Below are 16,704 nucleotides of genomic sequence, written 5' to 3' on the forward strand. Positions count from 1 at the left end.
AAAACTTATGACATACTCAACCTCACTACATACCCTTAAAAAGATAAAGCATCTCTGGGTAGTGCAGTGGTTATGGTATTGGAGAAACAACCCAGAAGTTCAGAGTTCAAATTCTACCTCCAGGGAAGGGAATCTGCCATTGCTACCCTGTCCCACCGACAACTCCTGTCCCATGAAGTAGCCCAGCAAGACAGTCGTCACACTGCCTTCTTGGAGCAACTTGGGGATGACAGTAATTGGGTCTCGTCAGCAGCCCCCATATTCCAAGAACAAATCTAAAAGCCCTCGAGTTGGTAATATTTCTATCAAGTCCCCAATCCATTTAAATGTTGTAATTCCAGGATGCCCATTGTTCTTTGGGACTGGGCATAGTGCTGTGAATAAATGGCACACTTTTTCTGGACCCAAGTGTGAGCATGGCCTTGTTCAGCAATGTAGACAAATTACCAGCTTACCCTTAACATGGCTCCAGTAACTGCCATGGGCACGAAACTGGCCAGACCTCTGAACTTAGGATCAACCCCTATCCCATCAACACTTCACAATCCCTACCTGGTGAATTACTCCACCCACTTACATGTAAATGAATAAAATGCACGTGCATAGGAGGCCATCTATAGTTCTAAGGAGCCACTACAGCCAAGCACCTTTCATGTAACCATAAAGCATGCACGAGTCACTTGAAATGAATGAAGTTTCTATTTGATTTACTGCAGCAGTGCGGTGATCATGGAGGGGCAAGGAAGAGATGGACCCAGAGGAACTTTTTTTTTGGGGGGGGGAGAGGGGCCAAGATTAACTATCACAGGGTCTGGGTCGACTGAAATTTAAGACTGAGATATAGTTTTTTTTTTGTTAAGCAAGGGTATCAAATAGATATGGATCAAAGGCAGGTAAGAGTTGAGGTACAGATCAGCTGTGATATAGCTGAATGGTGGAACAGGTTTGAAGGGCTGAATGGCCGACTCCTGTTACTACAAGATTTGTAGACTCATGACAAAGGTCAGAACATGTGGAGACAGGGAGCAAGTAGCAGAATGGATAGCAAGCTGGCTACAAAAATCAGGAGAGAGCAGGGGTTAAAGGTAGTTAGTCAGATTTACAAATAGTGGGAAGTAGTGCTCCGGAAGGATCGGTGCTGGGACCACTGTTCACCATTTACATAAACGATTTGGACTCTGGAATCAGGAAGTCCAATTTCAAAATTTACACCAAATTGGGGGGTGCAGTTAATACAGGACTGACAAAATACAGGAAAACATTAATAAGCTTGCAGAATGGGCGTGCAATTGGCAAATTAACTTTAATATAGCCAAGTATAAGGTAAAACATTTTGGTAGGAAGAATAAGGAGGCCACATACACCTTGGAAAATAAGTATCTAAAGGAGGTCGAGGAACAGAGGGATCGGAGTGTACAGATACACAGATCACAAAGTAGCGATGCAGGTTAATAAGGCCAAAAAAAAAGCAAACAAAGCGCTGGGGTTAATTTCTAGAGGGATAGAATTGAAAAGCAGAGAAGTTGTATTAAACTTGTATAGAACCTTGGTTAGACTACACTTGGAATACTGTGAATATTATAAAAAGCAAAGAGGCGCTGGAGAAGGTGCAAAAAGTATTTACTAGAATGATACTACAGGAAACTTTGTTATATCCGGCACCGACGGGACGGAGCTGTTGCCGATCTATCAAAACTGCCAGACATACCAGCGTTAACGTTGAAGCATATGGAGGTTTTCATCTCCGTATCGGACAACAAACACTGTTGCTTAGCAACAGCTTCTAAACAGTCGGCCCGTACCTTGGAAGCGTCTCTGTAGCTTAGCAACAGCTTCAGAGACACTTTCCAGAACCTGACTGTTGGAAAAAAAGTCACGAGAAGAAAAAAAAACCCCAACAAAACGGCTCCCGATTTCTGTCGGTAGATCGAGGTTTCCGGACATACAACCTCCGGATAAACCAAAGTTTCCTGTAGAACTGAGTTATACCCATCAGGAAAGAAAGATTGAACAGGCTGGGGCTCTTTTCTCTCGATAAGAAAACTGAGGGGTGACCCAAGGTCTTCATGATTATGAAAGGGTTCGATAGGGTAGATGTAGAAAAGATGTTTCCACTTGCAGGCGAGACCAGAACTAGGGGCCATATAGTCAAGAGAGTCACCAATAAATCCAATAAGGAATTCGGGAGAAACTTTATGAGGAGCCATTAGAATGTGGAACTCGCTACCACAGGGGAGTAGGAATAGCATAGCTGCATTCAAGGGGAAGTGAGATAAGCATGAGGGAGAAAGCAATAAGGACATGTTGATGGGGTTAAATGAAAAAAGGTGGGAGGAGGCTAGTGTGAAGCATAAACACCGGCATTGGGCCAAATGGCCTGTGTTTGTGCTGTAGATACTTTGTAAGACAGCTCTAGCTGGACAACTTGGAATGGTCAGTTACTGTTGGGACCCATGGAATATGCTCCAACTCAACATGAATATGCCATAGGAGAGCCACTAATTGTTTTAGCAAGTAGATACTGCAGTTATTGAAAGGACCTACTGAATATTCAGAAAAAATTAATGCATCAAGATTTACATAGTCAGCCTGTGTCAATGCTTCACCCAATCAGCTGAAGACAGAAAATACTCTGCAATATTTATTGCAAGAAAAATGTCCTGGTAATCTTTTGGGAACTTCACTCCCATTAATTCAAAGCCCTTTTTCAGATCATCCAGGAATTGGAACTAAGCAATTGAAATTAAAGTACAGGAGCTTTAAATTAAGCTAGTACAGTAATTCAAATTATGAGTTTAAAGAGTAGACTGCAATTAAATGCACATTTTAGTGGGTCCACACAAGGTAATGGTTTCTTAAATCTTACATTATGTAGTTCATTAATTGACCACAGTCACGCATTCTAGAGTGCCAATATTCTATGATGCTACCATAGGTAAAGAATTTGTTATGGAGTGTGTTAATTTGGCTTTTTTGTCAGTAGAGTGGAAGTGAAGTGGCCGGAGTGCTCAAGAGAGAGATTGTTTTCACTGGTCAGCAGTCACAAGGTTATATCAAAAAAAAGTTAAGGGAAAAAAATAATTGGTGGTTAGAATGTGGAATTCTACTGCAATCTTAAAATAGAGTCCACAAACCCTAAAAGGAATTATAGTTGATTAAACATTGTTAAAAAAGGATATGGAGAGTGACACAGACTTGATGGGCTGAATTCTGTACTGGAACATTGTAATTCTACACTAAATTCATGCCAAAGATAAATTTAGCTAGGACTGACTTAGTATTTGATCAGAGTTCAAAATTACATTAGAAGTTAGGAGCAGGAGTAGGCCATTCGGCCCCTCGAGCCTGCTCCGCCATTCAATGTGATCATGGCTGATCATCTAAACTCAGTACCCTGTCCCTGCTTTCTCCCCATATCCCTTGATCCCTTTAGCCTTAAGAAATATATCCAACTCCTTCTTGAATATATTTAATGAATTGGCCTCAACTGCCTTCTGTGGTAGAGAATTCCACAGGTTCACCACTCTCTGGGTGAAGAAATTTCTCCTGATCTCTGTCCTAAATGGCTTACCCCTTATCCTTAGACTGTGACCCCTGGTTCTGGATTCCCCTGCCATCAGGAACATCCTTCCTGCATCTAGTCTGTCTAGTCCTGTTAGAATTTTATAAGTTTCAATGAGATCTCCCCTCATTCTTCTAAACTTCAGCGAATATAAGCCCAATCGACCCAATCTCTCCTCATACGTCATTCCTGCCATCCCAGATATCAGTCTGGTGAATCTTCGCTGCACTCCCTCCATGGCAAGAACATCCTTCCTCAGATAAGGAGACCAAAACTGCACACAATACTCAAGGTGTGGTCTCACCAAGGCCCTGTACAACTGCAGCAAGACATCCTTGCTCCTGTACTCGAACCCTCTCGCTACGAAGGCCAACATACCATTTGCCTTCTTAACCGCCTGCTGCACTTGCATGCTTACCTTCAGCGACTGGTGCACAAGGACACCCAGGTCTCGTTGCACTTCTTTTCCCAATCTATTGCCAGATAATAATCTGCCTTCCTGTTTTTGCCACCAAAGTCGATAACCTCACATTTATCCACATTGGGCAGATGCATTATAATCACCCAACCTGTCCAAATCATACTGGAGTTTCTCTGCATCCTCCTCACAGCCCACCCAGCTTTATGTCATCTGCAAACTTGGATATTACATTTAGTTCCCTTGTCTAGATCATTAATATATATTGTGAATAGCTGGGGTCCTAGGACCGATCCCTGCGGTACCCCACGAGTCACTGCCTGCCACTCAAAATGACCCGTTTATTCCAACTCTTTGCTTCCTGTCTGCCAACCAGTTCTCTATCCAAGTCAGTACCTTACCCCCAATCCCATATGCCTTACCTTTGCACGCTAATCTCTTATCCGGGACCTTATCGAAAGCTTTCTGAAAGTCCAAATATACCACATCCACTGGTTCTCCCTTATCTATTCTACTAGTTACATCCTCAAAAAATTCCAGTAGATTAGTCAAGCATGATCTACCTTTTGTAAATCCATGTCGACTTTGTCCGATCCTGTCACTGTTTTCCCAAGTGCTCTGCCATTACATCTTTTATAATGGACTCTAGCAATTTCCCCACTACCGATGTCAGGCATTAACTAGTAAACTGCTACAGCATTTGGCAAACCTCCTTGCACAATTTAACATGCAAAAATATGACAAGATACAGGAACCTACCCGCTGTTTCATCATCATCATCCTCCAGGAGATTAATCCAGTCGCTTGCACCATTTGCTAAGATGGCCAGTGCAGAGTTTGGAGAAGAGTCTACAGACGTCAGAGCAGAGGAGCTTGCAAAAGCACCCGTGCACAATCCAAAGCCAGAGGGCGGCGTCACTGAATCTGTACGCTCATTTTTCTTCAGATGTGCATTGTTGGCTTTAGATACTGAAGGACGACTTGAATTTGAACTACTGGCAATTTGCAAGCTTTCAGAGCTTGACGATTTTGCTCTCTTCATTGCTGGAGAATGACGAGAGCGAGAAGAGCCTGGGACAGTTGAAGGGCAATGACGATGTTTGGCAGCACGGCAGTTTGTTTTAGCAGGAGGCGCACTGGAATCACTTGACTTAGACAATCTTTTTGACTCTTCAGCAGGATATTTTTTTGACGGCAACTGCAAATATCTTCTGGTAGCAGCAGCTGCTGTTTTTGTAGAGTTCAGGGACTTCTCTTTACTGTGTACTCTTTTCAAAGCTGGACTTGGGCAAGGAGAGTAGGCTTTACCTTCTACAAATAGCTTTTCAGCACACTTTTTAGGTGTCCGAGTTGCAGTACTATTTGTCATCACCAGGCACCTCTTACTGGTCTGTGCAACCTAAAATACAGTGCCAAAGTTAAAGTAAAAAAACCCAGCAATTAAAGCATTAATAAATACCATTGGATGTTTCCACATGAAGGAGTAGCAAAGAAACTTTATGGTTTACTTTGTTCAGCTTAGTTACAATGGTGGAACCTTCATGCAGATTCTATTCTGGCCCTTATAAACCCCGCAAGATGGGATCGTTTCACTCACTTCCCGCACAGCTAGACTCATTTGATGGCTAGAGTTGTGCTCTTGCACGGTGAAGTCTCAAAGCTGAAAGAGCCAATTCTTCCACAAACCCCAATTTAGAAAAAACAAAAATTACAGAACCTTCCTTTGGCAGCCTGCAGAGGGCAGAGCAACTTGCACCATCACCTCCCCTCCCCTGTATGGTGCAGGGGATCACAGCTCGCCACCTGGCCTCCTTTTCTCTCCATGGCAGAGGAGCTCCATCTCGTGTTCAAGTTAACAAGCCCACAACTGGAACTGCATTCAATAATGATGGGAAATTTTAACAAGCTAAATAGCCCTAGTAAAACTGAAGTCAATGGGAATCGGGGGGGGAAACGCTCCACTGGCTGGAGTCATACTAGCACAAAGGAAGATGGTTGTGGTGATTGAAGATTAATCATTGCAGCCCCAGGAGTTCCTCAGGGCAGTGTCCTAGGCCCAACCATCTTCAGCTGCTTCATCAATGACCTTCCTCCATCAGAAGGTCAGAAATAGAGATGTTTGCTGATGACTGCAGATCTCAGCGCCATTCACAATTCCTCAGATAATGAAACAGTCCATGCCCACATGCAACAAGACCTGGACAACATTCAGGCTTGGGCTGATAAGTGGCAAGTGGCAGGTAACATTCGCACCCAGTAGTGTCAGGCAATGACCATCTCCAAGCGAGAATCTAACCACCTCCCCTTGACATTCAACGGCATTACCATCACTGAATCCCCCACCAACATCCTGGGGGGGGGCGGGGGGGGGGGGGGGGGGGGGGGGTCACCATTGACCAGAAACTTATGTACGAAAGGCTGATATTTAAATATATTTAGTAGACAAGAATCATATGTATAAATTCAAGTGTAGCCATTGACTAAATAATATTACCCATAATTACTCCTGGGTAACTAGAAAACTTGTTCAAAATGTAGCTGCACAGTCAAAAGCAGTTTTGACTAAGTTTTGATAACAGCCACAGACTGCGAGTGAAGGTTAAATCATTAAATTGCTAAGAAAAACATATTATAATGCTGTTGCAATTAGTTCTGTTAATCAAATTCTAACAATATTTAAAGAATAATTAGTATAAATTCCAATAAATGAGAGATCATGGAAGTTAAGGTATTTATCTGGTAGATTAAAGTGAGATAGTCTGGATACATCAAGACTAGTGAAACAGTGCTGAAATGATCTGGGCCCTTGGTGTAGAGAAAGGCCTTGTACTGCTTGAGGCATGAAATGAAAGATATGGTAAATTCCAATGGGGTGAAAAGCCATAAACAAGACAACACGACAGTAGAACAAGGTTAATGGAAATGTACTGGAAAAGGAGTTACTAGCCTTAACCAGAGTGACAATTGTATTTTGACCATTAGAACCAATTAAAAAAGGTGATTTTGTTAAAGTCCATATATGGACACTGGCCAACCAAACTGTTCATAAGGAATGGGTTAAAACCTCGATATTCAAACAGTTTCACAGACGTAAAGCGAGGACAAAGGAACAGACTTAAGACGACATCATCTGTGTCCGAGGGGTTCCAGAGACCCAGGGCTCCGAGCTACTCGTTAAAACTATCGCCTAATATTAAGTATATTACGCTGTATGCTTAATAAATCTTGATCTATTGCTCAAACATACTGGCTGCTGGCTATTGGTGTCTTGTCCAAGAACTCAGAGATCGTAAAGATCTTACACTTAACTGGACCAGCCACAAATACTGTGGCAACAAGAGCAGGTCAGAGGCTAGGTATTCTGCGGCGAGTGTCTCTCCTCCTCACTCCCCAAAGCCTTTCCACCATCTACAAGGCACAAGCAAGGTGAGGTGGAATATTCTCCACTTGCCTGGATGAGTGCAGCTGCAACACCACAAGAAACTCGACACCATCCAGGACAAAGCAGCCCGCTTGATTGGCACCCCATCCACCACCTTAAACATTCACTCCCTCCACCACTGGCGTACCATGGCTGCAGTGTGTACCATCTATAAGATGCACTGCAGCAACTCGCCAAGGCTTCTTCGGCAGCACCTCCCAAACCCGCGACCTCTTCCATCTAGAAGGACAAGGGCAGCAGGCGCATGGGAACACCATCACCTCCAAGTCACACCATCCTGACTTAGAAATAGATCACCAATCCTTCATCGTCACTGGGTCAAAATCCTGGAACTCCCTACCTAACAGCACTGTGGGAGTACCTTCACCACACGGACTGCAGCGGTTCAAGGCGGCAGCTCACCACCACCTTCAAGGGCAATACGCTGGCTTTGGCAGTGACACCCAGATCCCATAAGTGAATTTAAAAAAAGACCATTCCACTTGGCTCATTCATCCTGGGGGGTTGGGGGGGGGGGGGGGGGGGGGAAAATGAAATTAAAAAAAAAACCTCCCCCTCCAGGTTATCCAACTACAGGAAACTTTCGATTTACCGGCACCCAAACAACCAGAAATCTCGGTTAACTGGCAAAATTCAGGAGTAGGTTCAGTTAAGTTTTTCTTCACATTAGTGGCAGTTTCTTGATTCTTGGCTATGTAATCAGGCTTTCCTGCACTTGTTGCTAAGCAACAGGGACGCTTGGCCTATGGTCAGGCTTCTTGCAGCTGTTGCTAAGCAACAGGGAAGCTTGGATTTGTTACTGTGTACAGAGCTCTCGTACCTTTTAACTATAACTCTAATCCCGACTGATAAACCGGCACCACACTGGTGCCGGATAAAAAAATGTCCTCTTGTATTAGTGGCCGTTCCTGGATCTGTGGCTGTGTAACCGGGGTTCCTGCACCTGTTGCTAAGCAACAGGGAAGCCTGGATTTGTTGCCTTGTACGGGGCTCTCGTGCCTTTTACTATACCTCTGTAATCCAGACTTTGATAAACCGGCACCACGCCAGTGCAAAAAAAAGTTTCCTGTACCTTGAACGAGTCTACAGTTGTTCTTTCAACTACCTACCCAGAAGAACCATAGTAGCCTAGTGGTAATGGTACTGGACAAGCAACCCAGGAGTTCGTAAAAACTTGCATTTATATATAGTACCTTTCATGACCTCACATTGCCCGATTATGATGTACAAAAATACAGCAGGTAATTTGCATAGAGTGACATCCCACACAGCAAGTAGACAAATGACTGGGTAATTTGTTTGAGATGGTAGCGGAGGGATAAATGTTAACCAGGACACTGGGAGAACGCACCTGCTCTTCAAATAGGGTTATGGGATCTTTTACATCCACTAGAGGGCAGACAGCCTCTGTTCAATGTCACATCTGAAAGACTACACCCGACAGTGCTGCACTCCCCCAGAACGGCACTGCAGTGTCAGCTGCAATTATGTGCTCAAGTCTCGATAGACTGAAACTTGAACCCACAATCATCTGACTCAGATGCCAGTGTGCTACCTCGAGTTCAATCCCACTATGGCAATGTGAAAGGACATAGTATTTACAGCTCAGAAACAGGCCGTAAGGCCCAACAGGTCCATGCTTCACAGGAGCCTCCTCACCCTCCAGCTAACCCCACCAACATATCCCTCTAATCCGATCAGAATTTTATCTAGCTTCACCTTAAATGAATCTTATGTTAGTCACCTCAACAACTCCTTGTGGTAGCAAGTTCTACATTCTAACCACTCTCTGGGTGAAATGGTTGCTCCTGAATTCTCCATTGTATTTATTAGTGACTACTTTATATTCTGGCCCCTAGTTCTGGTCTCCACAAGTGGAAACATCTCTACATCTACCCTATCAAAACGTTTCATAATCTTCAAGACCTATTAGGTCACCCACCCCTCAGTCTTACCTTTTCTAGAGAGAAAGAGCCCCAGGCTGTACAATCTTTCCTAAGTATAACCTCTCGGTTCGGGTATATTTTAGTAAATCTTTTTTGCATCTTCGGCAGTGTGTCTATCCTTTTTATAATAGGGAGACAAGAACTGTTCACAGTACTCAAGCGTGGTCTATACAAGTTTATTACTTGTCTGCTTTTCAATTCTATCCCACTAGAAATTACCCCAGTGCTTTGCTTATGGTTTTTTTAAACCAATGGCCTGATTAACCTGCGTCACTACTTTGTGATTTGTGTATCTGTACCCCCAGATGTCTCTGCTCCTCTTCTACCCCATTTTAGATACTTAATCCTGCTGACCCCCACCCAGGAGTATGTGGCCTCATTCTTCCTACCAAAATGTACCACCTCACACTTACCTATATTGTAGTTTGCCAATTACACCTATTTAGCATGTTTAACATCTTCCTGTATTCTGTTGCAGTCCTCCTCTATTAACGACACTCCAATTTGGTGTCGTCGGCAAATTTTGAAATTGTACTTCTGATTCCAGAGTCCAAATAGTTTACGTAAAGTGGTCCCAGCACCGATCCTTGTGGAACACCACTTCCCACCTTTGCCAGTCTGAGTAACTACCTTTAAAAGAATTCAATAAATCTGGGCCAGCATCAAAACATGCATGCAAGCAGCCAGACTGTTGTAAAAACAGTTTCAGTAGTCTTGTAATTCATGGTCCTTTGCAGCACTACCAGGGCTTGAAGATTTCTCTTACATCTAATCAAATTCTGACGAAGGGTCTTCGACCTGAAACGTTAACTCTGTTTCTCGCTCCACAGATGCTGCCTGGCCTGCTGAGTTTTTCCAGCATTTCCTGTTGTAACAACCTACCTGGTTCCCAATCCCTCTTCAGGGAAGGGACCCAGTCACCCCCATCCAGTTTGGCCTGCCTCCCATATTACCAGTAAACAGGCTCAGGGTTCCTAGGCATGGGCAATACTACCTTGCCAGTGCTGCCCACATCCAAAAACATGATCACTTCACAAAGCTCTTTCTGGCAATCACCCTTATAATCTACAACTTCTTGTGGCACAATGCCTTGCCATAAAGCGGCTCTCTATTTGTCTTAGTGTTACCATTCAATACTTTTAAGACTTAGGCTACTTCTGTGACTTCAGTCAGCTCCGTTAACCTCCAGTTTCTGTAGTCTTGTAATTCATGGTCCTTTGCAGCACTACCAGGGCTTGACGATTTCTCTTGCATCTATTCAAGGCGCGGTCCGATCAGGGAACTGTACATTTAACTTATACTTACTAAGTCCACACACTCAGATTGCTGTTTCCTCTGACTTGACATGGTGTATCACACCCAGATCCTCTTCAGCTATTTCTACACCATAGTTATAAGCATGATATTTTCTGTCCCTAGGTGAAGTACCCAGCACTTGCATTACTGCTTTATCTGTCACTATTTTCCCCCCATTTACACCTTTTTCAGATCCATAGCAGTTTCCTCTCACTAATTTCCCCCTCCAGTCTGAAAATTTGCCAGCTTGCATGAGTCTAAATAGTTAATGTAGATTATGAACAGTAGGGGGTCTCATTACCAATCTGAGCATTCCACAGATACTGACTCACACCCCAACATCACTTCAGAGCAAGTACATCCCCACTACTTCATACTCCAGCCAATTTCTTATCTGCATCCAAGTTTTAGTTTCAATTTCATTAACAGGCTTTGGTGAGGAACTTAATTAAAAGCTTGACTACACTTCCTCCCACCCCACTTCCTGTAAGGACTATTCCATTCTCCCAGTCGCATCTGTTTGGACAATGCCACTTTCTACACTAGTGTTTGATAGGTCTGCCTTTACCAAGGATTCCCCTCCACCATGGAGGACAGGGCCCTTGACAGTGTTCCATTTCCCACACTGCTGCTCTCACCCCTTCCCCTCCCAGAATCACGATAGGGCTCCCCTTGTCCTCACCTTCCACCACACCAGCCTCCACATTCAACGCATCATCCTCTGCCATTTTCACCACCTCCAGCTTGATTCCACCAAACACATCTTCCCCTCCCCCTTTCAGGATTCCAAAGGGACCATTCCCTCAGCTACACCCTGGTCCATTCCACAATCACCCCAACACTACTTCACCCCCCTCCCAAACAGAGCCTTGCCACAGCACCTTCCTGTGTAAGCACAGGAGAAGCCTCTGCCCTTTTACCTCTCCTTTCCACCATCTAGGGCCCCAAACACTCCTTCCAGGTGAAACAGCGATTTACTCGTACTTCTTTCAATTTAGTAGACTATTCACTGCTCACAATGCAGTCTCCTACATTGGGGGGGACCAAATGCAGATTGGGTGAACACCTACGTTCAGTCTGCAAGTGTGACCGAGCTTATGGTCGCCTGTCATTTTTATTTGCTGCCACACTCCCGCTCGGACCGGTCCTCTGCCTCCTACACTGTTCCAATGAAGCTCAAGGAACAGCACCTCATCTTTTGATTAGACACTACAGCCTTTCAGACTCGATAGGGAATTCAACAATTTCAGATCAGAACCTCTGCCCCCATTTCCCCAGACAGCAGCTGTTGATGCTGCTATTCCCATTTACACCTCTTCTAGACCAATCTTGTTTCTTCACTTATCCCATTACCACTCCTTTTGCCATTCAATCTCTCCTGCCTTTCATCCTAGCACACATCTTCCCTTTTGTTTTTTCCGCCATCCCCTTTTCCTGCCTCTACTTGCTTAAAACCTGTTACGTCTTAACATTTTCCAGTTCTGATGAAAGGTCATGGACCTGAAACATTAACTCTTCCTCTCTCCACAGATGCTGCCTGACCCACTTCAGTATTTCCAGCATTGTCTTTATTTCAGATTTCCAGCATCTGCTGTATTTTGCTTTTAATCAAAAGCTTTCTGGAATCTTAAGTTGAACATATTGATTTCTACTGTGAAAGCACACTGCCTCAAAGTCAGGGAAGCTGGTCACAAGATTTCCCCTCGCTTCTCTGAAACCACCAACTTATTTGCTACATCAGACAAATAACTCAGTTTGAGTCAGTGAAGCTACTGAAGACCGTTGTGTCTGTAATTGTCTGGATTAGAATTACAGGAAACTTTGTGCTATCCGGCACCCACGGGACCGAGCTACTGCCGTTGCCTCAAAACTTCCAGCTAGACCAGCGTCAATGTTATCAGATAGGAGCTTTTCATCTCCGTATCGGACAACAAAGACTGTTGCTCAGCAACAGCTTGTAAACACTCGGCCCAGTAGCTTGGAAGCGTCTCTGAAGCTGTTGCTAAGCTACAAAGACGCTTTCCAGAGCCTGCCTGTGAAAAGAATGCTAGAAGAAAAAAAACCTAACCAAAACGGCTGCTGATTTCTGTCGTTAGATCGAAGTTGCCGGACATTCAACCTCCAGATAGCACAAAGTTTCCTGTAGTCCTATCGAAGAGAGGTACTAATCTAGCCCATGTCCAATCTAGTGCTAGCTCCCAATATTCAGTGACAGCAGTTCACAAGTTTCATCCAGAGTATCTTGGCATCTATGAATTTCTTTAATCCTGTGTAGAACCTCGAAGACAGTCAGACCTGATGAGATGCATTTAAAATAGGAGAAAGGTAAAGCTGGAACACTTGAAGCTCAACCACAACAGTAGGACAAAAAGCCAGATTCAAAGTAGCAATGCAAATTAAGACCTGATGTCCGAGTTCTTCAGTGATCAACACATGGAACTTTTGGGTAGGTTAGAGGCAAAAAACTTTGATTCAAGTTAAATGCTGACAGGGAAGGAAGAATGCAAGATCTTTCTATATGGAGGAGCTTCAATAACCTCAATGGCTGTGCTTATCCATCTTGCAATCGCTTCGCCCATATCCCCAAAAATCCATTAATCCTAAGCCTATTTCATCAGATACAGCAGCGATTCAGCCAACAATCAGGTACCTCAAACAATGTAAATTTTAACAGCTAGTTTCTTAGCCGCCAACTCCCAAACTACAATGAGACTGTCCTTTCTACTTGACATTTTTGTCCATTTCAGATTACCCAGCAGATCTCCCAAATGGACTGAAACTTGCTTTACAGCAAGCTACCAGACCCAAGCCCAATACTTCCAGCTCTTTGGTTTCAGCCCTTTCCCTCCCTTTATCACCCAGCCATGCCACCTTTCATTTCTTCCCTCAAGCAAGTCATCATATAGAATTCAGCACAAACAGGCCATTCAGCAAAACAGGACTATGCTACACGAGGAGTTTCCCACCCAGTTTCATCTCACCCTAGCAATGTATGTCAAGCTGCAGTAACACAGCTGCATCAGCAGTAGAGAGCTGAAAGATGGTTTAACTCAAGTCAAACTTGGCTCAATTGCCAACCCAAACCCTATCCCAATCCATTACTACGGTCTTCCTACTCTCCTGGGACCACGCTAGGTTTGAATCCCCTTGAATAAGCCCACAGCTTTCTTACATGGCTCCTGAAAGTGCAAATCCAACAGCTGCATCCTAACCACTCACTGACCTTCCCACCCAGCATACATGCTGGCCGCTAATCTCGCCAGCCACCTTCTGGTGCCAGTCACCCCACCCACTTGGACTCTGCCTGCACATCACACATTTATCTCCAGACATCTGTTCACTTGCAAACAAGCCCTTTGGCATCGGTGATCATAATGTGGATGATCATACTTTTGAAATCTCCCTGCTTGGCTACTTTCCACCAACTCCCCACCCAAATCACTGGTGGTAGTGTGGCGATCACCAAGGCACATCTTGGTCTCTGCCACCTTTGAACAAGTCACCTTGTTCCACCCCCATGCCACATTCAAAACCTTGTTGTCCACTACCCTCTTCCCTCCCAGTTTCTTCTGAGATCTTGGTCAGCCTCTGCACCGAGTGACTTCATCCTCAGGTGATTTCAATCTCCATCTCAGCTCCCCTTGTCCACTCATCTGAATTCACTGCCCTGCCTATATTCATGGCTATCCCCCTGACCTCCATCTCCCATGATCTCAAATCTGAACAAAAAACTGTAGGCATGAGGGGCGAGTTGACCAAGGTAGATTGGGAAACATAAGAAATAGGAGTAGGCGGCCATTTGGCCCCTTGAGCCTGGTCCGCCATTCAATAAGATTATGGCTGATCTACCTCATCTCCACTTTCCTGCACTATCCCCATATCCCTGGATTCCCTTAATATCCAAAAATCTATTGATCTCTGTCTTGAATATACCCAACGACTGAGCCTCCACAGCCCTCTGGGGTAAAGAATTCCAAAGATTCACCACCCTGAGTGAAGAAATCTCATTTCAGTCCTAAATGGCCAACCCCTTATTCGGAGACTGTGACCCCTGGTTCTAGACTCCCCAGCCAAGGGAAACATCCTCCCCGAAACCAGATTAAAAGATGACACTAAATGTTTGCTGTTGCTCATCTCAAGAATTAATTTATAATTCACAACAAATATACAATCCCAAGTAATAAAAACCCCCACAGGATTAGTTTGTCCAACCATGGCTAAAAAGGGAAGTTAGATAGTATTAGATTAAAAGGAAGAGCTTTATAATGTTGCCAGAGTAGTAAGCCTGAGGATTGGGAGGATTATAGAATTCAGCAAAGGATGACCAAGAAAGTAAACTAGCAAGAGACAAAGAAACAGCTTCTATAGGCATGTGACAGAAGAAATTAGCAAAAGTAAACATAGGTCCCTTAGAGGCAGACACAGGAGAAATTATAATGGGGAATGAGGAAATGGCAGACATTAAAATACTTTGTATCCATTTTCACAGTAGGAGACATAACGCTCTGGATAGTGGGGAACCAAGGGTCTAGCAAGAATGAAGAACTTAAAGAAATTAGTATTAGCAAAGAGTACTGGAGAAATTAATGGGACTAAGCTGACAAATCCCTGGACCTGATGGCCTACATCCTATGGTTTTAAAATATGAGGTGGCTGCAGAGATAGTGGATGCATTGGTTTTGATCTTCCAAAATTCCCTAGATTTTAGAACGGCCCCTGCGGATTGGAAGGTAGCAAACGTAACCCCACTATTCAAGAAAAGGAGGGGGAAGAGAGAAAACAGAACTACAGACCAGTTAGCCTGACATCAATAGTAGGGAAAATGCTAAAATCTATTATTAGGGACATGGTAACAGGGCACTTAGAAAATCATAATAGTTAGGCAGTGTCACAGATTTATGAACGGGAAATGTGTTTGACAAATCATAGAAATTTACAGCAAGGAAGGAGACCCTTTTGGCCCATTGTGTCCACGCCGACTGACACAGCTCTCCAGCCTAATCCCACTTTCCAGCTCTTGGTCTGTAGCCTTGTAGGTTACGGCACTTCAAGTGCCTATCCAAGCACTTTTTAAATGCGTGGAGGGTTTCTGCCTCTACCACCCTTTCAGGTAGAGAGTTCCAGACCCCCACCACCCTCTGGTGAAGAAATTTCCCCTCAAATCCCCTACCAATTACTTTAAATCTATGCCCCCTGGCTGTTGACCCCTCTGCTAAGGGAAATAGGTCCTTCCTGTCCACTATCTAGGCCCCTCAATCTTATACACTTCAATAAAGGTCTCCCCTCAGCCTCCTCTGTTCAAGAAAACAAACCCAGCCTATCCAGTCTTTCCTCATAGCTAAAATCCTCCAGTCCAGGTAACACTCGTAAATCTCCTCTGTACCCTCTCTAATGCAATCACATCTTTCCTGTAACGTGGTGACCAGAACTGCACGCAGTACTCTAGCTGTGGTCTAACTAGTGTTTTATACAGCTCAAGCATAACCTCCCTGCTCTTGTATTCTAGGACTCAGCTAATAAAGGCAAGTATTCCATATGCCTTCTTAACCACCTTATCTACTTGGCCTGCTACCTTCAGGGATCTGTGGACCTGCACACCAAGGTCCCTTTGTTCCTCTACACTTCAGTGTCCTACCATTTAATGTGTATTCCCTTGCCTTGTTAGCCCTCCCCAAATGCATTACCCCTCACTTCTCCAGATTGAATTCCATTTGCTACTGTTCTGCCCACCTGACTAGTTCATTGCTATCTTCCTGCAGTCTACAGCTTTCTTCATTATCAACCACACAGCCGATTTTAGTATCATCTGCAAACTTCTTAATCATGCCCCTTACATTCAAGCCTAAAATCATTGATATATACCACAAAAAGCATGGGACCTAGTACTGAGCCCTGCAGAACCCCACTGGAAACAGCCTTCCAGTCACAAAAACACCCATCAACCATTACCCTTTGCTTCCTGCCTCCAAGCCAATTTTGGATCCAACTTTGCCCTGGATCCCATGGGCTTTTATTTCATGACCAGTATGCCATGTAGGAC

The 16,704-nt window shown here is 44.2% G+C and overlaps 1 protein-coding gene across 2 annotated transcripts in view; it reads right to left on the reverse strand.

The window, feature by feature from the left end:
- Positions 1 to 16,704, reverse strand: part of LOC147105506 (uncharacterized) — a 48,199-nt gene that overhangs the window by 18,397 nt on the left and 13,098 nt on the right. For both annotated transcript variants that reach the window (XM_086009925.1, XM_086009924.1), the window contains one exon: positions 4,740 to 5,379. In XM_086009925.1, coding sequence (XP_085866051.1) covers positions 4,740 to 5,379 — 640 coding nt within the window. The remainder of the gene's footprint in view (positions 1 to 4,739; positions 5,380 to 16,704) is intronic.

This window comes from Somniosus microcephalus, chromosome 17 (assembly GCF_052327205.1).
Source record: "Somniosus microcephalus isolate GS21.2 chromosome 17, FLI_Smic_1.0, whole genome shotgun sequence".
NCBI lineage: Eukaryota > Metazoa > Chordata > Chondrichthyes > Squaliformes > Somniosidae > Somniosus > Somniosus microcephalus.